This window comes from Erpetoichthys calabaricus, chromosome 13, assembly GCF_900747795.2.
Source record: "Erpetoichthys calabaricus chromosome 13, fErpCal1.3, whole genome shotgun sequence".
NCBI classification, from domain to species: Eukaryota; Metazoa; Chordata; class Cladistia; order Polypteriformes; family Polypteridae; genus Erpetoichthys; species Erpetoichthys calabaricus.
Genome location: NC_041406.2, coordinates 27934665 through 27958959, shown reverse-complemented (window position 1 = coordinate 27958959; position 24295 = coordinate 27934665). Strand labels below are relative to the sequence as shown.

The 24295-nt window shown below is 37.5% G+C and overlaps 1 protein-coding gene across 1 annotated transcript in view; it reads left to right on the top strand.

The window, feature by feature from the left end:
• col22a1 (collagen, type XXII, alpha 1) overlaps positions 1-24295 on the top strand; it is a 349052-nt gene that overhangs the window by 207440 nt on the left and 117317 nt on the right. Inside the window, exons 13-18 of the mRNA XM_028818045.2 lie at positions 2512-2565; positions 5920-5973; positions 6338-6391; positions 7452-7505; positions 10874-10918; positions 20884-20937. Of these exons, the coding sequence (XP_028673878.1) occupies positions 2512-2565; positions 5920-5973; positions 6338-6391; positions 7452-7505; positions 10874-10918; positions 20884-20937 (315 nt within the window). The remainder of the gene's footprint in view (positions 1-2511; positions 2566-5919; positions 5974-6337; positions 6392-7451; positions 7506-10873; positions 10919-20883; positions 20938-24295) is intronic.

Sequence of the window (24295 nt, the reverse complement as noted above, 5' to 3'; positions counted from 1 at the left end):
AATTAAATCTGAAAAACAATAATGATGGAGTAAAATGTAGCATTAGAGACAGATAGTGATTTGCAGAGCTGCATTTCTGTAATACCAAATTCATGTTTTAGCTTTTTACGTTTTACTTTGCACTTTGTGGGGCTGATATCTGTAAAGCCTAAAATAAGTATATTTATGTAAGTTTGTATTTAAAAAGAATGTATCACTTTAGGTACTTAAAAGGCCAAATGAGAAAGAACAAATTTAAACCCTCCCGAACTACAAGAAAGCCTGTCTTCTTATAATTTGCACTATGAAACCACCATATTATAAAGGATAGACAACAATTACACGCTATTTCAAATACATTAGATGCTGAACAAGCTAGCACATGGCAGAGCCAAAAGAAAAGTAGCAAGGAGGGGGTTCAGCATCATAACCTTACTGAAACAATTTCTGATTTAAGAAATACGCATACAGTGGATTCAGAAAGTACTCTCTACCTTCTTTATTGTGTTGTAGATTTCATTTTAAATGGATAGGTTTGACATTTCTCCATCAGTCTACAAAAATCTGTAAATCTTTTTTATGCCATGCATCCATCCATCATCCAACCCGCTATATCCTAACTACAGGGTCACGGGGGTCTGTTGGATCCAATCCCAACCAACACTGGGCGCAAGGCAGGAAACAAACCCTGGGCAGGGCGCCAGCCCACTGCAGGGTACACACACACACCCCAAGCACACAACGATTTAGAACCACCAATGCACCTAACCTGCATGTCTTTGGACTGTGGGAGGAAACCGGAATACCCGGAGGAAACCCACGCAGAAACGGGGAGAACATGCAAACTCCACGCAGGGTGGACCTGGGAAGCGAACCCGGGTCTCCTAACTGCGAGGCAGCAGTGCTACCCACTGTGCCACCATGCCACCCTTTATGCCATGTAACCATAGAAAATGTTTGATTTATATTCACACCCCCTACAAAAGTTCATTTAAAGCTTAAGAAGTCAAATTTCCACCCCATACAGTACTGTGGATGAGAGAGGTTAGGAGCACGTGCTGATGCAGCGCATTGCCGCACCCACCACATGATAAACCAACTCAGGATCTAGATTAGGAAGTGTAGACATGCAACGGGTGATACCTCAGCACCACACTAGTTCAGATGGAATGGAACCAGTGTGAGATTTTTCATGGTGGCTGGAGTGCCAATTCTGCCACCAAACCCAAGTTTTTCCCTGCAGGTTGGAGGGCCTACATGCAAGGCTGGATGCTGTCATACCATACGTCAGACCCAGGACGGAGCACTTGCAGGTTGTGGGCCTTGCTCAAGGGCTCAATAGAGCAGAGTCCCTTTTGGCATTTACGGAATTCAAACCGGCAACCTTCTGATTGCCTCAAAGCCATCACTCCGCCCATACTGTAGATGAGCACAAAAAACGAAGTTTTTAACTCGGTGCATAACATTTTAATATAAATTTAGCAATTTACCTTTATAGATCTCAGTAATCTTGAAAATGTGTCCCCATCAAGCTTAGACACTAGATTGATGATCCAGTGGTTGGGGTATCCCTTGATGCATCAAGCACCGATGACATACAATCAGTGGGTTTGGGAGACTGGAGACACTTGTGAAGCAACAGATGCCAGCTAAGCAATGAAACACAGTCAACAAGAGCTTTGTCTCCAGATAACATCTGCACTGCAGTTCAAAAACAGATGTGCGGCACAGTTAAAATTACTGCACTACTGCCAGGACTGCCAGCAGGAGAGATAGGGTGTTGCATCCAATTCAGTCCTCCTCTGGCAAAAATGTCAATCAAACCTTGAAATCAGTGATGTTTCGCAATCAGGGCATGCACAGAAATCAATACTAGACCTCAGTGCTCTCTGTGGATCATTGCAAGGTCCAAATTCCATTCTCTTCACAAAGGTTATTTGCGTTTATGAATGCTCCACCCGTAGCAAGAAGCCTGTGACAGCACACTTTTCTGTGTCTCATTCACAGGTGACACTTGTGCACAGAATACTTGATTCTTTTCATATCATAGAACACGAGCTCTAACTCATAAATGACCTACAAATGATGACACACTGCAGGACACACTGATTCACCATGATCACGAATCACGATGCGTCCTTCTTCTTTGTCGTGTCCCCTGAAATCTCTTCATCCCAGTTTGGAAACCCCTGATCTACACTCAATGACCCATCCCCACAAAATGAAAATATGTATTTGCACAGGTTTGCAAATTTATTAAAAATTAAAAAACTCAAATCTCACATTAATGAGAAAGAGAAAAATAGCAAAGTTCTTTACCTGCCACAAAATGTTGTGAACAAGTCCTACACATTTTGCACTTTCAGTTGTGCTGTAGCATGAGAGGACTGCCAGAATGCCCTGTCCAATGTGTATTAATGGCACAGTGCGAACAATCCCTTAAACTGACTGACGTTTAAAACTGTTATTAACTCAGGAATCTGGAGAACAATGTGTTTTTCACAATTACTAATTTTATCCTCATTTTTGTAGGGAGAAGGTGGAGAAAAAGGAGAGCCTGGATCAAGAGGAGACAGAGGTGAAAAGGTCTGTTCAGAATTTGTATTTACATTATCTTTAGTAATTTACTCGATATTAAAATGATTATACACCTACTTATTATGGGACAACTGTAACCTTGAGGCAGTATTACATGATATATTGAAAGCTAACCTTCAAGTCTGGGTAATGTGTTGTAGGAAACAAAACATAAGATGTTTAGCAATTCGGCAACTAGATCTGTATGTAGTTTCTTATGCACTGTCAGTGCATTCTCTCATACAAATAAACACTTATATTATTACTCATACACTTAATACTTATTAACAGAATCACAAAAATCATAAACTATAGTGAATAAAATATGTTTGCTATGTTGAACTCAGTATCAATTAATATTGCCGAACACTCTGCACTAGGCAAAGACTCAGAGTACAAACTCAATTAAAGTGCAACATTCACAACCATAAAGAAGCATTTCTACTGAACAAATCAGTGCTTCAAAAGTCAGAATCTTTTGTAAAAATTCAAAGAAAATGAACTTATTTTCACACTAACAAAAGATAGGCCATGATTACAGCAGAACAGAGGGAAACAACAACTCCATGTAACATCACGCCTGAAGGAAACAAGCCTTTGGACCCTCCACAATTCATTGTAACCGACAAAAGTCAGAATACTGCTGAGTTAGGCCAACAACAGGCCCTGGCCCATCTTTTCTAATCATTGTCAAATCGTGTATGTGCATTAAATTTTACAGCTGTATAAACTGTATAACTGTATTCAAATATTATGGTCTGGTTTTCTATCTGTAATCTTTGATGTCTATGGTTCCCCGTCACTTAGACCATGGCCTAGTGCATTTGGCATGACTAAAGCTAGAGGAAATCTACGCAACTTTTAACACAAGTATTTGTCAAATTTAACAGCTGTAGTTGCTGAGATTAGGGATCTGCGCCGACAACAAGAAGGTTGCCAGTTCGAATCCCATAAATGCCATAAGTGACTCCACTCTGTTGGGCCCTTGAGCAAAGCCCTTAACCTGCAATTGCTCCATCCTGTGTATGACGTTAACCTGCATCTAGCCCTGCAAGCAGGTCCTCCAACTTGCAGGGAAAACACGGGTGTTGGTGGCAGGATTGGCCACTGTAAAAAACTTCACATTGTTCCATTCGAACCAGTCTGGTGATGAGGAGTCACCTGTTGCATGGCTGCGCTCGGTCTAATTTGGGATTATGAGGTTGGGGGTGCGGCAACACACTGCATCAGTGTAGGCTACAGGTTTTTCTTCCAGCTAAGTTCTGTTTTAATTGGACTTTTAGCCTAATTAAGCAAGCTGTTATTTCCCAGAATTCTATGTTTTAGGGTCAATGTTGAAATTGCAAATCTAATTCTGGTAAATGCGGTGGGCTGGCGCCCTGCCTGGGTTTTTTTTTCCTGCCTTACGCCCTCTGTTGGCTGGGATTGGCTCCAGTAGACCCCTGTGACCCTGTTGTTAGAATAGAGCGGGTTGGATAATGGATGGATGGATGAATTCTGGTAAAATTTTATTACAATGTACCAAGCATTCATGTTTGATGCATGGAGATGATATTGTTCAAAAATTGTTTTTTATGACTTTCATCATCATCTTGACATTCATTCTACTTTTCCAGATGCTCTAGTTATTTAATTCATTAATTGCTAACGAGAACATTAGTGGGTCAGAGTAGTTGCAGCCTTTCAGTATTCAGTTCTGTTTGCCATTGTGCTACTCTGCTTGTTATAATTTTCATTATTAAGATACAATTAAGGGAGAGAAATACACAGAAAAAGGCAAATTAATTGGTAAACCAAAACTAAGTGATAAATGTTTAAAGCTGTAGCAAAATTACAGATATCTTATAAATGCCTTATAAATGTTAAAAGCACACAATTTTCTGGGTACAGAATAAGAGAAAAAAAGATTAAAAAATGAGATTAATTTGAAGTAAAATGCTTTGTCGATTTTTAAAATGGTTGGAACAAAAATCTTCAGCCACATGACCTCAGATTGAGTCCTGGAACAACAACATTCTTATTTACTTTCTTAAAATATGCAATTTTTTTATTCCACATAAGAAATTCAGCACATTGTTTATCTACTTTATATATATAATATCCTATGCCTAAAAGTGCAAGGATTTTGTATGACTTTTTGTCACACTTTAAATGTGGCTTATTTTAAAACCTACATATTTTTTTTTAATTCTTTTGCATTTATATAGCGCTTTTCTCACTACTCAAAGCGCTTAGCAATTGCAGGTTAAGGGCCTTGCTCAAGGGCCCAACAGAGCAGAGTCTCTTTTGGCATTTACGGGATTCGAATCGCAACCTTCCGATTGCCAGTGAAGATCCCTAGCCTCAGAGCCACCACACCACCTGTACATATATATGTTTGGTATCATTCTTTTCAGAATTTATCGACCTTTAATGTGATGTTAGATTTTCAGATTCTTATTCTGTTTTTAAATTATAAACTAAAATATCAAAAAAGTCGTGGTTTTTAATATCAAGAAAGTTATGTTTTTTAATTTCAATAAATCATTATTATTTCAATAATTTATTTTAATAATTTTATTCAGTAAATTACACTATTTTTGATCGAGTAAACTTTCTTTCACAGGAACAAACTATTAAAAAAATGATTTATTCATAACACCAATGTATTTAGGTGATTTAGTTAGCTGAAGGTCAATGTTACGATGGCCCATTGCATACCACTTTAGTTTTCACGTGATTTTTCCTGTTATTTAAAAGTTTTTTTTATCTATAAGTATGTCAGTTAAAATGAATGGATCATTTATTTAGTCTGTTATAAATACTCATCGAGTCTAGTGGACCTCAGTTTAACGGGAATACTCCAATCGGTAAGAGAGTAAATATTTTATTCTCATTTCATGATTTTTACTCCATTAAATAATAATGAATTTTTCTTTTACATATTTATAGAATTTAGTGATTTTGGCCGCAAGATGGGCAACCTTCCAGGCCACAACTGAGGGTTGGGCGTCAAAGGCGCCAGGGGGCTTGGCCCCCCTAGTGTTTTTATATATTACATTTTCCGAGACGTTAAAACTGAGGATCTACACAGCTGAATAATAAGCAGTAAGATATCCGATTTAGATCATTGCACTGGTCCACACTGTGATGCCATTGAAATTGTAAAAGCAAGTTTTGGATGATTCTTCTTCTGCTGTTTCTGCTTGTACTGATCCTAAATTGTATATTACATACCCTTCATCCATTCATTTTAAGAATGTAATCAATCTCATTCTGATTCAGAAGGCAACTAAAGTTATCATGCAGCATACAATAGATGTACTCAGTTCATTCAAAAGTTCAAACAATTTCTAAATTCAGAATTTTCTTTCCTTGTTGTAGGGTGCGATTGGTCTGTCTGGTCTTGCAGGAAAAAAAGGAGATAGAGGAGAAAAGGTACAGTGATAATAAATATGAACATTCATGTTTGCATTTTACGACTTATTCATGAATCATAAAAAAGGGAAAGTTTCACAGTCTTTTTTCCAACAATTGTATTGAGTTTGGAATGAAATCTTCCTTATTGTACTTGGTCAAACCAAAGTATTTCCTATGGATCTTTGTTTTCTGGCAGAACAGAGTAGAATAAAAGAGGGAATGTTATAATCTTATTGTATGCATACAGAGAAATGATTACAGAATATTTTTAAATAACACTTTTCGTAGTTCAGTTTGATACCTCAGTGGCTAATATTCTTAAACTGTACATGATATGCTACGGAAGTGCAATATGATAAAACTACATTGTCTGTTTCAACAGGGGGATCCAGGGGAAACTGGAGATCCTGGACTTCCAGGACCACTTGGACCCAAGGTCAGATTACAAATATATTAGAGGATAATGTATTCTGATTTGAAGAGAAATACAAAAAAATATTTAGAACATTAAAACGCAAAAAGTGAACAGATGTCAAGAACCACATTAATGTGTTGAGCTTTTATTTAGTATTCCAAACATGCATTACAGTTCTGTTTTTAATTTAAAGTCTGATTACGTACATATTTAAATGGTAGCCTCATACTTTCTCAAAAAATTGCTCTACATAAAATACCATTTGCCATGAAAAAATATACCAGTCTGCTCCAGAGAAGGTTAAAAATGTTAGATGGTTGGATGCAGCTTTTGTTCCTTGATTTAAAATGAAATTAAATACATAAAAGCATTCATAATATATCATGTGCTATTTAATGGAATTAATGGACAAGGATTTATCAGTAAACAGCCTGAAGTAGGTGCGTGAGTTTTCTTGAAAGCTTGCAATTCGTAATCTTTCTGGTTAGCCAATAAAAGGTGTCACTTTGCTTAACATCTCACAACAGTCATAATGGCTAACACGGTACAACACCCTAGTACTTCAGTCGAGAAACAGTCCAAGCCAGGCCTGGTTTAAGCAGATATGTATGGAGCAGTAAATGGAATGGAATAATGGCCAAGCGGGATAGTTCTCACTAATCTTGAGCCCCTGTGTTACTGCAAAAGGTCTGGTGTGATATCAGATCCTGATGGAAACCTATTTCTTGCTTTGCCAAAACAAATGCCAATGTGTTATATGAGGTACCTATTATTTTGAATTGCTCTGTGTGTTTGACGTGATGTGTTCTAAAAGCTGCGATACACAGATACTAAGTGTACTAAGTTAACCAGCACATGGCTGCATTACTGTTTTAAAGCGTTAGTAACTGAGTAATGCAAGCCATGCAAGGAAATGGAAGCTGAAGGTACAAACTTTCATTCTGTTTGTCTGTCAAATTGAAAATTAGCATGAATATTTTAACTTTTTTTTATTAACCCAAAAGAGTATATTTACCGTCTCTATTATTCATTGGTATTAAAAAATATTTCTAATCATTTTTTTCTTTGAAAACTTTTTAAGGGATCACTTGGAGAAGCAGGACTACCAGGATTGCCAGGATCAAATGGGGAACCTGTATGTAAATCGCTTACCTTTTTCAAAATTTTCTGCTTGTATTAGAATAGCACCATCACATCAATTTTTCCCCAGAAGTTTTACATGGCATATCTCCACCTAACACATTTATCCTTTAATTTTGGACATCCTTACCATTTAAGCCTCTTCAGCACAGCCTATTTACAGATATAGTAAAGGCTCCTTGTTAACCCAGTTTGGCGTCAATTACAGCAACACAAAATTGTGAGAACAGGCCATTCAGCCAGCAAGCTTGTCCATCCTATTCACTTAGCTTGTTTAGAATAAAATCAAGAGTGAGATCTGATGGTCCTGCTCTTTACCACGTTACTTTATGTGTCTCTGGTTCTTTATACAAAGAGAATATTTGTGTAAAATCTGCCCTGAACAAGTTTCAAACTGTGTCTCTGTGTGTTTGTTGCAGAATTTACTGTAAATTAACAAGTGGGATTCACTGCATTAAATCCTTTCATGTGCATCAGCACTTACCAACTACACCACCATGCTTCCCTGGAAAAGGCTATAAACTCAGAAATGTATGGAATGGGATGACAAAATATAATTTATACCATGTTACGGTGTAGCTTATTTTATATATTTTACATACACTGCATGAGCAAAATGAGCAAAAGCTTTTTTATTGTGATGTGAACAGTATTTTCAAAAGATGACTTTAAGAACCAATGAGTCTTGTAGTCAAAAGTAAATATGTAACAATCTATCTTTGGAATTTGTGTGCACACTGAAAAAAATTTAATTATGTATCAAAATAACTATTGGTGAATCATTTCTTATAGTGCAGTTCTACGGTGTCATAGGATATGCTAAAAATTTAACTGGAAGCAGGATTTTAATAAATCCCTGTATATACTGTACAATAATGATGTCAAAATTGAACACTCTGAAAATTAAAATTAAGGTAATAGTAGAATAGACTATTTTAATAATATGTCAAATCCTGAATTTAGATCTCATTCTTTGTAGTTTATTAGATGGCCTGCAGGGGCCCTCCTTAGGTGACAATTTGTAAAATCTAATATTTTAAATTGATTCTGTCTTTTAGAGAACAGTACACTTCCCGTTAAGCAGTTTACAACCTATGCATTTTGAATGGTCCAAATGATGATTTAAGACTTTTAAAATCACAATAGAGATTGAAAAAATCCATCTCTCATATTTATATTTATTACAGCAGTCCACACGGGAATTGCAACTGAGGACCTTTAGCAGCAGAATAAAAAAATCCTTTCAGAGTCAGAAAAAGCTTACTGGCATACTAAACCTGACTCATTTTTAATTGCGCTGGGTTATTGCAGACAGGCACTTAATATAAATGAAGAATATTTATTTCCTGAAAGAGTCGGTACTTCATACTGTAGCAACTAATTTGATCAAATATTAACAGCTTTCAAAAATAAGCACTTCCGTTCCATTGTCCTCAAATGAAAACAAGTGCTCATTTATTTGGCTATCATATGAAGGGGATGGAAAGCAATTGTTTAGCTCTGAAACTGTTTGTGTGTGCATCTTTATCCATGTGCATTATGCACATCTTATTTTATTTGAGACTGTGATTCATTTTACTATATTTATAATAAGTAACATAATGTTTTTCAGTCTTCATGCCAGAGGGAGGAAATAAGAAAGAATTAGAGTAGCTTAGTCTTCATTATTAAACTTACGATCATTATTTAAGTGCAGTGCTTTAAAGTTTGAATCATTAAGTCATGTGTGCCAACTTTGGATTCAGACAAGAATAAGGAGAAGAACAAATTACATACCCCTTTTCAATGTTCAAAATTTTTAAAGGCACACTGACACCAAAAATCTTTTTATACATTATTTACCCAATGTGCCTTGCAGCAATGGCACAGAAAAAAAAATGAATCTCATGTTTTCATGTAGAATGAGAATAACAAAACTTTTGGTAGAACAGGTGCCTATGGAGACCATTGCAGTACAACAGCAAAATAAAAAGGACATGAAAAAAATCTCAAGTTACGGGCATCAAATACATAACGTATGATTTTTGCTAAGATATTTAAAAAAAAATAGTTCTGGAAAATCTGAATGTACAGGAAATGTGTTGAAACAATGCAATAATATAATACAAGTTATTTTTGTATAGCACTGTTCACAGAGTACAAGAACAATTCTCATTTAAAATACAAGTATAGATTATACAGATTACTAAATACAGAATTGGTACACATATAAATGCAGATATGTTAAAACACATATAGAACAAGGTAGAAACGGATTAAACATAAATGGAAACCAACAAAATCTCTCCATTAATTAATTGATGAACTATGGCCAGTTGACAAAATTGGAGATTAAAATTGTAAAAGGAGAAAGTCAATAGTGGAGTCTGCGATGACCTTCCACACTGCAGGAAGGCAGCCTGGCAATAGAGCAGTGGCACCAAGTGCCATATGCAGATACCACGAAGAGAAACAGAACAGAGGAGGTTAAGTAATGGTTTAAAAACTTTGTGACATTTACATTTCTGTACAAATGACTAACAAACAAAATTTCATTATGCACAACTCACTAGCAGGTCTTTTGCTGACTATTGGCTGTATCAGTATCAAAATGTATCAAACTTTTGATATAAAAACCCACCTCTTCCTGTCATTCATTGGTCAAGAGCCCTGTTTTCACTTCAAAAGCGTGATACATTTTGAACATATTTCCTGTTTTGTACTGCTCTGATTTTCCAGAAACATTTATTTTAAAACATTTTAGCAAAAAAGCATTTTGTAAGCATGCAATTGGATGACTTGACATGCGGATTATGTGACACAAGTAACGTGAGATTTTTACATAGATGTCTTTGATGTCGTTTGTTGCTGTTAAGTGTTGGTCTTCATAGCCGCCGTTTCTACCAGAAAGTTTGTAATCTCCATTCTCCATTAAAACTTGAAATTCAATGTTTTTCTTATCCATCATTACAAATCACATAATGGCAAGTAATATAATTGGGCGGAGTGGTGGCTCTGAGGCTAAGGATCTGCGCCGGTATCCGGAAGGTTGCCAAAAGAGATCCTACTCTGCTGGGCCCTTGAGCAAGGCCCTTAACCTGTAATTGCTCCAGGGGTGCTGTACAATGGCTGACCCTGCGCTCTGACCCCAAGGGGTATGCGAAAAAACTAACAAACACTGTTGTAAGTCGCTCTGGATAAGAGCGTCTGCTAAATGATGTAAATGTATAATAAAATAATATCATTTTGAGTAGCCTGTTCTTTTAAATGACTGCTGAGCACAGCATCAGTACTCCACTGGACTACTGATACACTTTAGATGGAAAATGTACACAAACTGATGTATATTTCCTATGGATAATCTTTACATCTTTTAATTTGCAGGGAGTAAGAGGGGATAAAGGTGAAAGAGGAAACCACGGAGAAAGGGTAAGAATTACATTATGTATTCTGTCTTCATAACTATTTAAAAGTACCATGCATTGTTCTTCTTTATATCTGACTATCTTTCTTTGTTTGAGCCTTGACATCTTGTGTATGATTTGTCTCAATTACATTTCATTCATTCATTCATTCATTCATTCATTCAATGATAGCTGCCTAGTGTGTTATTGGCAAAAACATCTCCATTCACAGTTCTGGTTTGACTTTTAATTTACTGGGCACTTATCATTCTGGCTCTTTAATGGCACTTTACTGGTTTGTGAGGTTCACCATAGAAATGTTGTTAGACAAATAACTCTTTCATTCTGGGAATGGTTCTTTGCATATGAAATTGGTTCTTTGGGCTTTGAAAACATTCCTAATATGTGGACAAGACAGAAATTAGAATGCATAGTAGGCTTCATAGTAAAATACTACAGTGGTGGTGTTAGGAGCTCTTTTTAAATCAGAAACCCATTGGTATTTTACAAATCAGTTATCATCTATTCATGGTTATTTATGAAACCTGTTATGGTTCTAACCTTCATGTGGATGTTACTTTTAGGAACCAAAAATGGTTTCTCTATGGCATCTCTCCAAAGAACCACTTTTTCACCTTTATTTTTAAGAGTGTAATTTGAGATAACATTCTCAATCTGCTTAATCAGATTCAGAAAACCTACCTCAACAACAACAGGCAGAATTCAGAAATAAAACCCAGGTAGAGCACCAGTCCATTGTTCAGCCCATTCATCAAATGGTGCCAACTCAGAACTCCAAATTATCGAACTTGCACGTCTCGTCTTTGGAATGTAAAATGTGTAAAAATTTTGGAAAAAAAAAACATGAATGAGAATCGTAAACTTCACACAGACAACAACCCAGAGTTCTGGATCTGAGAGGCAGACAAGCTTCTTACCTTGTCACTAGGCCACTCACAATTTGAAATATTTGATTAATAATGGACTAGACAAGTAATGTCAAAAATTGGTTATTACAAATAGTGATTTATGACTGACTGCAGTCTACAATAGTTCTACAATAATTCTCTCATTCTTGGTTTGAGGAATTCCTTACAATATTTAATGAATCAATAGATCATTATGCTTAATAAGCAAGCCACGACAAAGTAGTCTATAAACACACAGGTAATCAACTGAAAGCAAAAACCAAAATGGAAATCAGGAAAAAAACTTGAACAGGCAAAGTAGTTGATTAATAGCAAGAGCCAGCAAACGGTACAAGAAGATCAACTTTAGTACTACAGATACAGAGGAGTCAGATAGAAAAGTGAAATAAGCACAGCTTTAGACTTAAAAAGAACTAATTAATGAATATATTAGTTTAATTCAGTAGCTTATACTGTCAATTACAGTAAATAAAAAGTTAAATTTAGCAAACCAAAATGCTTAGTAGGAAATGACAAAGGCACCCAACTAAGTCCAGGAAAGATTAATGGTCTTGTTTTTCTACCTTTGTTTAATATACCATCATACTTATCACATACCCTTATTAAAGTCAAGTGAAAGCCAAAAAGAAGATGGCCATAAAGCCATTATAACGTGAGAGAACATTAAAAGTACAGTAAATTGTTATAAGGCTCGTAGCCATAAATCACTGAAAAAATCTTAGCATTTACATAAAAATACAATTTCCACAATCAGCAATAAAGTAGTGTTTTGGAAGAAAGCTTCCACTTATGGGTTTTACTGAAATCTCACTAATTTGTGCTATTCAAGATACTCTTTACTTACATAAATATAGCATTGTTGGTGCTTTTTACGTTTATAAGCACTTGTTTATGTTGATGTCAGACATGATTTATGATGCTGTAAATACAATATAAGTGGTTCTCTTCTTAAATCAGCATAATCATCACACTGTAAATATATTGAAATAAGTAAATTTTCAAAAACTCAAAAGCACAGTGCATTCAGAATAAAACATTAATTTATCAAAATTATAGTTTCATCTGGCATTGCTTGTGTTTTCTAGAAAATGTAGTGTGTGTTGCTACTGCTCTCTAGTGGCAGCTCATTACTTTACTTGTGTTTTTTCCCTGCTATTTTCTGGTACACACATTAATGAATATTGATTAATACAAAGTAAATACCATTATACAGTGTATTAATCTTTAACATATATTTTCATCATTTCAGTTTTTATATAATGATTTAAAAACCTCAAAACTAAGACTAAAAGGATTAGAACAATGTGTTGAAAACAAGTGATTCAAACTAGCACAGCTCATCAATCCCTTTTTCTTTATTTTTATAAGATAAGGTGCTATTATCTGTTACTCTACCTTGTAATTTATTCCTTTATCTGTGGTTCTCTGAGTACCTTTAGCAAGTTTTCATCTGTGCCCCCATGATCCTATTCAAGAACACATTTTAAAATAACAGCTGGACTTCACTGTGCTTATTCCTTTCAGAATTTTCATCAAATCAATCACGTCTCCTCTTAATTGCTTTTTGCTTAAATGGAAAAGATTCAGGTTCTTCGATTTTTGTTCTTAGTTCGTACCCCATTGTACTGGAATCTGCACTTTTCTGGGCTTTCTCTAGTACTGTTATATCTTTTTAAGGCATGTTCAGATATAATGCATGAAACACCTATTGTGATGGCCATTTCTGTCTATCTGTCTGTCCACATGAAACAACCTGGCCCCTGTGAAAGAAAAATTAACTGCATGCAAGCAACTAAGGGTTAAAGGCTGACAAAGTTGTGTTGCTATAATGGCAAGTTATTCATACAGGTGTCTGTCATAAGACAGGGTGCAGTAAGCTGACCTAGGACAACTTCCTCTTTAGGAAGACGTCTGTTAGACCAGTGTTTCTCAAACCTTTTTTGAGCCACGGCACATATTTTACATTAGAAAAATCCCACAGCGCACCACCAAATAAAAATGTCACAAAAAGTATATGTAATGAAATATAATGATCTTCTAGTTTCAATTTACTCACTATTTACTTACTCAGTGTGAAACCTGGGCCTGTTTAGTTGAACACGACACTGATATACACGCAGGAATTGAAGAAAGACACACACAAAGATCTTCTCCAACAGCTCTGAGTCTCTCTTTTTTTTTAGTTTTTATAGCAGTCATGCCTGAAAAGACAAGCTCACATAGGTAGGTTTTGGAAAATGGGAGCAGGGCTGACATAGTTCTGCTTGCCAGAATGGGGAACTCCTTGGCAGCAGTCAGCCAAAAACTGTCCAAAGGTAGATCAGCAAAGCTCAGATTTAAACCACGATTTTCTCTCAGTACCGTTATTTCCTCCTGCTCCTGCAAAGTCATGTCCTTTCCAACTGTGGTTGAGCTATATGGGTTCCTAACCCAGTCAAGGCAATCAGTGGAAACTGAAGGCAAATAAAATGACAACTTCTGTTCAAGAGTTTTCAAACGCTTGCCTATTGTCTCACACAGTGCAGCAATGTTGATACCTTGCCATTTCTGGATGTGTGGGAACATGTCAAGGTTGGCACTTTCCACGTGTTGTTGCCAGAACTGCACTGTTGAACGAAATCCATTTATTTTATCTGCTCTTGTGAGCAGGTTTTGATTTCGGCCTTGCATCTGTGTGTTCAGGTCATTGAAATGTTGAAATATTTCCGCCAGACCTGCTAGTCTTGCACACCACTCATCACTTGAAAGCAACTTAGTGTCATCACACCTCTCATTTGTCAAAAATACTTTTAGTTCCTCCCGCAGCTCATACACACTGGTTAAAACTTTGCCACGGGACAACCACCGGACCTCCGTATGCAGCAATAGCACTTTATGCTCCGCTCCCATTTCCTCATACAATGATACAAACATGTGACTTTTTACTGGTCTTGTCTTTGCAAAGTTTATCATGTGCACAACATCATCCAATACAGGAGTTAGGTCTGCTGGTAATGTCTTGACAACGAGTGCCTCACGGTGCAGAAAACAATGCGTCGCAATAACATCTGGATATTGCTCTTTCACTCTGCTTATAAATCCTTTGGTGCACCTGAACATGATGGCTGCTCCATCAGTGCAAACAATAATGCAGTTTCCCCACTTATGTCCTCCTTGTTCAAGGTACTTTAATACAAATCGAAAAATTTCCTCTCCTGTTGTTCTTTCTGGCAATTTCTTGCAAAACAGGAAGTTTTCTCTGATGGTGTCTCCGTCTACAAAGCGCACATTTGCCAAAAATTGTGCATGTCCACTGATATCCATAGATTCATCGAGTTGCAATGTAAATTTTCCACTGGCGTGCAACTTTTCCAAAACGATCCTTTCAATGTCTGCAGACATGTCATCAATACGTCTGGCAATTGTATTATTTGAGAGAGAGACTTGAGCTATTTCTTTATGAGCGCCAGGGCCGAGCATCTCATTTACAGTGATTTTGCAGGCAGGTAGTATTAATGCCTCTGCCACCGTGTGTGCCTGTTTTGATTTGGAGATGAGTTCAGCAACTTGATAGCTAGCTTTGAGACCTCTCTCATTTGTCTTTATGGTTTTCCTCACTAAAGCTGCCTATTTCTTAGTCTGTTCATGAAGTTGAATAAAATAGTCTGTGTTCTTGTTTTGAAGTGACGGGTGTTTTGTTTGGAGATGGCGTTTAAGTTTGCTAGGAACCATGGCACTGTTGGACAGCTTTTCCCCACATACCAAACATAACGGAATCAGCTCAGTTGGTTGGTAAATCCAAAGGAAAGATAACTTTCATTGTATTGTCTTGAGCTCACCTTTTTTGCTTTCATCTGACCATTACTCATACTAGGGCCTTCATCTGGGTCAAAATTTTCTCCAGGACCCAGTTCAGATTGTGTACTTATTCTTTTCAGATATTTATCCATCGCTATCACTGCTGTCACAGCCGAAGCATCACAAATTTTACTGTTTGAATGGCAACAGGTAGATACACAGATTAATTAGCCATCTGCTGCCACCTAGCGGAAGAGTATTTAATTGTTCTGCCTGTCACTGTCACATAGATGAACGAAGACAAATTATTTGCAGTAAATAAATAATAATTTTCAGACCAACTAAGTGAAATTGGATAATTTTCCACAGTACACTTGATGATCTGTCATGGCACACTAATGTGCCGCGGCACAGTGGTTGGGAATCACTATGTTAGACAAAGGAAAGGTGACCTTTCCTTCTTTAGGGCCTGATACGTACACAAAACAGAAACTGTTGGCCGATTTGCGCAATATAAGATGAAAGGCTTAGATAAACAATATTATGCTTATTGATAAGTATGGGGAAAGGGGAGGGAGGAAAATAATATAAGCCGACTGAAAAGGGGAATCTGCGCTCTTCCGTCTTACAACGCATGAATCCATGTACTCATCTCTGACTGAATAGAAAGCTGATTGATTGAACGATTCCTGTCTTCCTCGGAGGTTACTTCCACACCCCCTGTGGACAGATTTTATTGAAATTGGCACACTAAATCTTTAAGGGAATATAATTTTCATTGAGGTATCTGAAATAGATTGTGCTGTACAGTGGAACCTCGGTTCACAACCATAATTCGTTCCAAAACTCTGGTCGTAAACCGATTTGGTCGTGAACCGAAGCAATTTCCCCCATAGGATTGTATGTAAATACAATTAATCCGCTCCAGACCATACAAACTGTATGTAAATATATATTTTTTTTAAGTTTTTAAGCACAAATATAGTTAAACCATAGAATGCACAGCGTAATAGTAAACTAAATGTAAAAACATTGAATAAAACTGAGAAAACCTTGAGCAACAGAAAAAACTATCATTGCAAGAGTTTGCGCTATACTGTAGCCTTATGACCCGATCGCTGTAAACTTTTTTAAGCACAGGGGAAAAAAAGGAACATTTGAACAAATCTGAACTTTATTTAAAAGCCAACCATAAGCAACCAAGAAAGTAACATTGCAGGAGTTCACGCTAATAGCATTACAACCTGATCGCTGTAAACACTCTTTTTAAATGAGTTTTAAGCACAGGGGAAAAAAGGAATATTTGAAAAAAGAGAAAAGTAACATTGCAACAATTCACACTACGAACCAAAAAATGAACATTTGAAAAATCTGTAATACAAAAACTAGCAATAGACCACCAAGAAAACTAACCTTGCATGAGTCAAATTCTGGAATGAAGTGAGGAGGAACTGGGTAGAGAAAAATCCGGTCTTGTAGCAGTTGAAGACTTGTTGCGGGATGTAGCCTTCGTCCTCCACTAATTTTGTGAAATTTTTCACGAATTCTTTCGCAGCTTCAGCGTCAGAACTAGCAGTCTCTCCATGCCTTACCACACTATGAATGCCACTTCTCTTGCAAAACTTTTCAAACCATCCTCTACTGGCTTTAAATTCCTCACTTTCGCCACTCGTAGAAGGATAGTTTTGCAGCAAATCGCCATGAATCTTTCTGGCTTTCTCGGATAACATCACCTCCCTTATGCTATCCCCAGCAAGTTGCTTCTCGTTCAGCCACACTAGCAACAGTTTTTCCACATCTTCCAGCACTTGAGGCCTCTGCCTGGTTAACGCTGTAACTCCTTTTGCAACATCAGCTGCTTTAATAGATTCTTTCTGCAGGCAATCGTAGATTTTGACTTCTTGTACTCGGCAGCAAGATCAGTAACACGAACGCCACGCTCATACTTTTCAATAATTTCTTTCTTTACTTCGATTTCAACTTTCTGCAAAACTTTCTTCTCACCACTCTTCACTTGCTTAGAAGCCATGGTTAACTGCAAAAGCACACAAAATACTGTAGAGCACAAAGAGTTCACAGGTAAAGCACGCACATCTGATTGAGAACAATGAACAGGGAGAGGCTGAACACGTGCTTAAATACAGTAATCAGCGCATACGAACCGGAAGGGAAATGAAATAGAGCACAAAGAGTTCACAGCGAAAGCACACACGCATGTCTGACCGAGAACAATGCAACACATGCGGAAATCATCAGCGTGCACAAACCAAAAGGGAAACTGTCTTGTTCGTATACTAAGTGTGTGGTTATGAACCGAGGCAAAAGTTTGGCAAACTTTTTGGTCGTAAACCGATTTGTACATGTACTGAGACGTCCGTGAACCAAGGTTCCACTGTATACAGTTTTAAAATTTCAAAATCTCCCATTGAAACACATGCATTTTTGTGTATCTTAAAACATAGACACGTTCTTTGTGAACTACGAATTAGTTTACTGCTTTAATTTTACTTTGACGCCGGTTACACCAACTTGTATATTTTGTATATTTTCCTCTTTTTCACCCCTGATATCTGCTACTGACAGCAAACAGATTGCCAGTACAAGTTAATGAAGAACCTGCATACTGTGTGCACAGGTAGGAAGTCGCCATCACTGGCTGCTTTAGCATGTGCAGAACTTTAATCCTCTGTTGGCAAGTCCAGTGAAGCGTGCAGAAACCTCTATATTAGAAAATTGTTTCTGCTTTATAAAGTCTTCCAAGCCACTTGAGTGCAAGCATAAGAGAAGTAGTGCATCAGCACCTCAGTCCTACTGATGTTTTAAGTTGTAATGTAGGTTAAATGATCTTCCTAACCATAAAAGTATAAAATGCAAGTAAGGAAATTAAAAGATTATCTAGGTATGAATAAATAAGCCTGTGAAGTTATGCACAAAAGTAAATACACTATTACTCAGTATTGCCTTACACTAATCCAGCCTCACAGCACTACTGTATTATCTGCAGATTATAATGATTCACTATTTTACAGTCACTATATTTTTCCTGGGGTAACTACACATTGCAGTGACAGTGACAGGCTATGCACCCTGATAAATAACTGAAAAATATCAAAATGTCCCATTATGAACATGCTGCTCATCTAATAAAACACTGCTCCACTGAAACAAACTTCCTCACAATATATTTAGAGCAGGGCGTACCAATTTCTAAGGGTTAAGCCCAGACCCCCGGTCTTTGATGTAATATACCACAGATCTACAAAAAAATATTTTTTGTTGCTTCCGGAACTTCAGAGCATCTCTTAATTACATTTTTTACACTGATTTCATATATGAAATCGGAATTAAGTTAGCACATCAGGTTTTTGAAATACACATCTTTGACGTTTTGACACTTTTAAATATCAATATAATATATCAACACGATATCTGGAGTTTGGACTATGTCCCACCAAAATTGTTCTGATGTGTTTATTCTGAAAACAAACCAGAAGAAGATACCAGAGACACGTTAAAGCATATTTATGTCAATTTATCTTGATATAAAAGTGATGTCAGCGGGCCCAAAAATGTTGGAGGCACTCGCTATTGCGCTTGTACTGCACATCCATCTCTCTTTACAAGAACCAATAGTAGTCACCCATCATGCTCGGAGTGAATTTTTCCCAATATCAGTTATCATCACCTTTATATTTTGATGAAATCTTTCCCCATGCTCATCTCTGACATCGCTTAGATTTGGTGGAAAACATTCGAGATGAGAGTGTAATAAATGCGTCTTCAGTGACATTCTGGCTCCTGTAAGCTAATATACTTTCAGCAGGTTCTCCACAAGCTCAGTATAATTCTCTGCTCTGTGACTGTCAGGAAAATTCTGTACAACCTGCACGAATGAGGGTGCTGATTCAGTTGGCTTCACTTTCCTTTTGAACTCACCGTCAAGCATCAGTTCACGGATTTCAGGGCAAACAAAAACACCTTCCTTAATTTTGGCTTCACTTTTCTCGAGACCAAACTTATTTCTTAAATGCTGAAATGCATCGTCTTTACTGTCCAGTCACCCTAGTTGACCAAGACCTGGAACATCATAATTTAAAAATGGGATGTGCTGGACGAAAACAGTTTTCAGATTTGGAGTCAGCAAGTGAAATTTGTTACAGTACAGATGTTAGCCACCCTAGTATTAAAGTACAGATGAAAAAATCCCAGTAGCAAAATGTTTGTTGACCAGTGACAAGACAAAGAGCCACAAAAAGATTTGGGACAGCCACCTGCATCATTTTTCCTGGCTGCAAAACAGTTAAATTGTGCACAGTTGTGTACAGGTACGAGTCCAAAACAGAAATGTCTTGATGAGGCAAAGATGGTGGTTTTAAGGGACTAAGATGTGCATTATGGGTAAGCTTTATTCAAAACTGCTCTAAATTCAGTACCCACATTGCTAGTTCATAATCAAACCCTCTTAATCCTGACCAGGGTTTGCGGGAGGTGCTGGAGCCTAACCCAGCCATCATAGGGTACAAGGCAAGAACAAACCCTGGACAGGGCTCCAGTCCATTGTAGGGCAAACAGACACGCACACACACACACACACACACACACCCACGCACCCACACCCACGCACACACACACACCCCAACCACACAAGGGCCAATTTAGCATTGCCAACTCACCTAACCTGCATGTCATTCGCTTGACTGAGGGAACCAAAGCACCTGGAGTACAGGGAGAACATGCAAACTCCATGCAGGGAGGACCCGGGACACAAACCCTGGTCTCCTTACTGCAAGGCATCAGCACTAACACTCTGTCACTGTGTTGCCCCTAGTTTATAATATGATAAATATAACATTTTTCATTACCCATGTTAATCCTAAATTGGAAACTGTTTTTTTTTTTAACTAAGCAAAGATGACATTATTCATATAAAACTCACTTTTTTCCCATTACAATATGTTAAAGCAATTGTTGATGTCTGCTGTGAACAGGACATCATTGTCCGTAGTCTGTTTCCAGGAGTATCTGCATTCCATGTCTGCTGAAAAGCTTAAAGTTGCTGCATGAAGTAAAGAGTTGGAAGCCTACTGGGGATGCTTAACTGAGTGGGTTACAGTTAATGTAAAAAGCATAAATAACATTAAAAACATCAAAGGTTATGAGCAACTATGGAATTACATTAGGAAAAAAAACATACCAAGCTGACAAATTTCCTGTTAGCCTGTGTGATACATGCATTTTGTGTGGACTGGAATTATCTTTCTGACTTTCTTTGTTTTCTCCTAAGGGTGAACGAGGCTTAGATGGATCCCCTGGAAAACCTGGTGTCCCTGGAAGAGATGTAAGATCCATTTGTTGCTTTAATAGATGTTTGTCTTCTTTAGAAGTGTTTTACTTAACTTAAACAATTTACAAAATTAAGAAAAATAAAAAATTCTGCTTTGGTTTGTTTGCTTCTGGCTGAGAATACAAACCTGACAAGATTTTTAAAGTCATCCCTTGTTAGCAAACAAAATGGAAAAATCTAATTTTTCATAAATATGCAATGGTCAGAGATACTGTATGTTCACAATTGTGAACGATGCATAAAATTAAAAACACACTGACTATGTGAAGTAAAGAGACTACGCCACATACCAGCACATCCCTTACAGCATATAAGTACACATTCAGGTTCTCCCGTGATGAAATGGGAAAGATCACCTGCTTTCCTCCCTCAAACCTCAGTTTATTTTCAGTGTTCCCATAACAGCCAAGTTTTACAGTTTAGAATTTATAAATATAATAATTGCAGGAATAAGGCAGAAGCATAGTTGACCCTGCCTTAAAAACTTTTTAAATTGTGTGCTTAAAGGAAGTTTTTGAGACTGACCAAAAACTGCCATGTTGCCTGGCTAAATGTCTGTGGGTCACATAAATTTTGTATGCTTTTCTTTTTTGCCAATAAATACTTTAATTCTGGAAGTAACCTTTATATTATTGTTTCCTATAAAGCTAGTCCCAATTATTAGATTTCATTGAACTGTCATCTTTTAATTTTTATATGAATAGTTTCTGTTTTTGGTTGGTATAGTGGACAGCGGTTATTTGAATTAGTGGCGCCAAACTGGCTCAATTTCAGAGAGTGTAGCTAAGGGCGTAGGTATGCCCTGTGACAGACTGGCACCCTGCCCAGGGTTTGTTCATGCTTTGTACTCCAAGCTACATTGATATTCTATATTGTTATTCCTAATGTTTGTTTGTTTGTTTTATATTTTATGATGTTATTTTGCAGGGTGGCATGGTGTCGCAGTGGGTAGACCTGCTGCCTCGCAGTTAGGAGACCCGGGTTTGCTTGTGTGGAGTTTGTATTTTCTCCCTGTGTCTGCATGGGTTTCCTCCGGGTACTCTGGTTTCCTCCCACTGTCCAAAGACATGCAGGTTAGGTGCACTGTCGATTCAAAATTGTCCTTGGTGTGTGGGTCTGTGTGTGTGTGTGTGCGTGTGTGTGTGCGTGTGTGTGTGTGTGTGTGTATGTGTGTGCGCCCTGCCAGGGGTTTGTTTCCTGCATTACGCCCTTTGTTGGCTGTGACCCTGTAGTTAGGATATAGCGGGTTGGATAATGGATGGATGGACAGATGTTAATTTGCAAATACAGTAATGCATTTTTGCCAAGTATTTCTTCCAATGTCAATAAAACATTCTTAAATTCAATTCTTTAATCTCCCTCTGGATCTATCTATCTATCTATCTATCTATCTATCTATCTATCTATCTATCTATCTATCTATCTATCTATCTATCTATCTATCTATCTATCTAATTAAAATGAGTCAATTCCACAAAAAACAGCCATTTCCTTCAGAACTGAAATTGGCAATATTGCACCATCTACTGGCAAAATGACAAATTACATTTAAGACATTTAATAATAATAATAATAATAATAATAATAATAATAATAATAATAATAATACATTTTATTTATATAGCACCTTTCCCATGCTCAAGGCACTTACAGAATATAATAAAGAACAGCAGCATATACAGTATATAGCATTGTACAAACCAGATAAATAAATAAAGAAGATTAAAACAGTGAATTCTGAAAAAGAAACAGACAACATAATTGATGGTCTCACACACACATGCAGGTTACATTAGCATCTTGACAAAGAAGTAAACTGAGAGAAAGGTAATGAAGTCAAATAGAGCTAAAAGCCTTCCTGAACAGATGAGTTTTGAGTTGTTTTTTAAAACAATTCATGGAGTCAGCTGACCTGATTAATTTTGGTAGGTCATTCCAGAGTCTGGGCGCTATACAGCTGAAGGCCCTGTCACCCATGGAGTGTAGATTAGTGTGGGGTACAACGAGATTGCCAGAATCAGAGGACCTTAGTGGGTGGACAGGCACATAGTGATGGAGAAGGTCACTGATGTAGTTTGGTGCGAGGTTATTTAAGGCTTTGTAGGTTATTAGTAGGATTTTATATTCAATTCTGTAAGACACAGGGAGCCAGTGGAGACGGAGCAGGATGGGTGTGATGTGCTCGCTGCTGCTGGTTCAAGTAAGGACCCTTACAGCTGAGTTTTGAATAAGCTGGAGCTGTGATATAAGATTAGAAGGGGCACCTGCCAGTAGGGAATTACAATAATCGATGCAGGATGTGATAAAAGCATGGACAAGTTTCTCAGCATTAGAGAAGGAGAGGAAGGAGCGAACACGGGATATGTTACGGAGGTGAAAGTAAGAAAGTTTCTTAATGTGATTTATGTGGGCAGAATAAGAGAGGGAGGAATCAAAAATGACACCAAGATTTTTTACAGTAGAGGCAGGTCTGATGAGATCACCGCCAAGATAGACTGGGAAGGAGCTCATTTTATTAAGTTGCATTTTAGTCCCAATTTGCAGGAGTTCAGTTTTATTGCAATTTAATTTTAAAGAGTTCTGCTCCATCCAGGTTTTAATTTCACTAAGGCAGGTTGTGAGCTGAGAAAGCTCTGATGAAGTTCCACTTTTAACATTGAAGTAGAGTTGAGTTTCATCTGCATAAAAATGATAACCCAGTCCATAGCTACGGATAATATGGCCAAGGGGAAGCATGTAAATACAGAAAAGCAGAGGACCAAGGACAGAGCCTTGAGGGACTCCTTGTGTGACTGGCACTGAGCTGGATCTGCTCTTGCCAAGACTAACAAACTCTTGCCTATCAGTCAGATAGGACTTGAATCACTGGAGTGCAGTGCCAGAGATACCCAGCATGTTCTCCATTCTGGACAGTAGGATGTCATGTCTGACAGTGTCAAATGCTGCACTGAGGTCTAACAGAATTAATATGCTGGTTTGTCCAGAGTCTGCTGCCATAAGCAAATCATTGGTTACCCGTAGCAGAGCAGTTTCACAGCTGTGCCGCGCCCTGAAACCAGACTGAAAGGGTTCCATCAAATTATTAGAGGTTAGGTAATTGGTGAGTTGGGAAGCTATAACACGCTCAAGAACTTTTGACCAGGAAAGGTAAGTGGGAAATTGGCCAGAAATTGTTAAGATTGTCAGCATCAAACCAGACTTTTTTAACATTGGGGTTACAGAAGCGATTTTAAAAGTGAGCGGCACAGAGCCAGTGTCAAGGGATGAGTTTATTATTGTTGTAACAGTCGGGATTATGGCATGAAGGCAGGAAATAAGTAGTGTGGTGGGGATGGGGTCCAGTACACAAGTA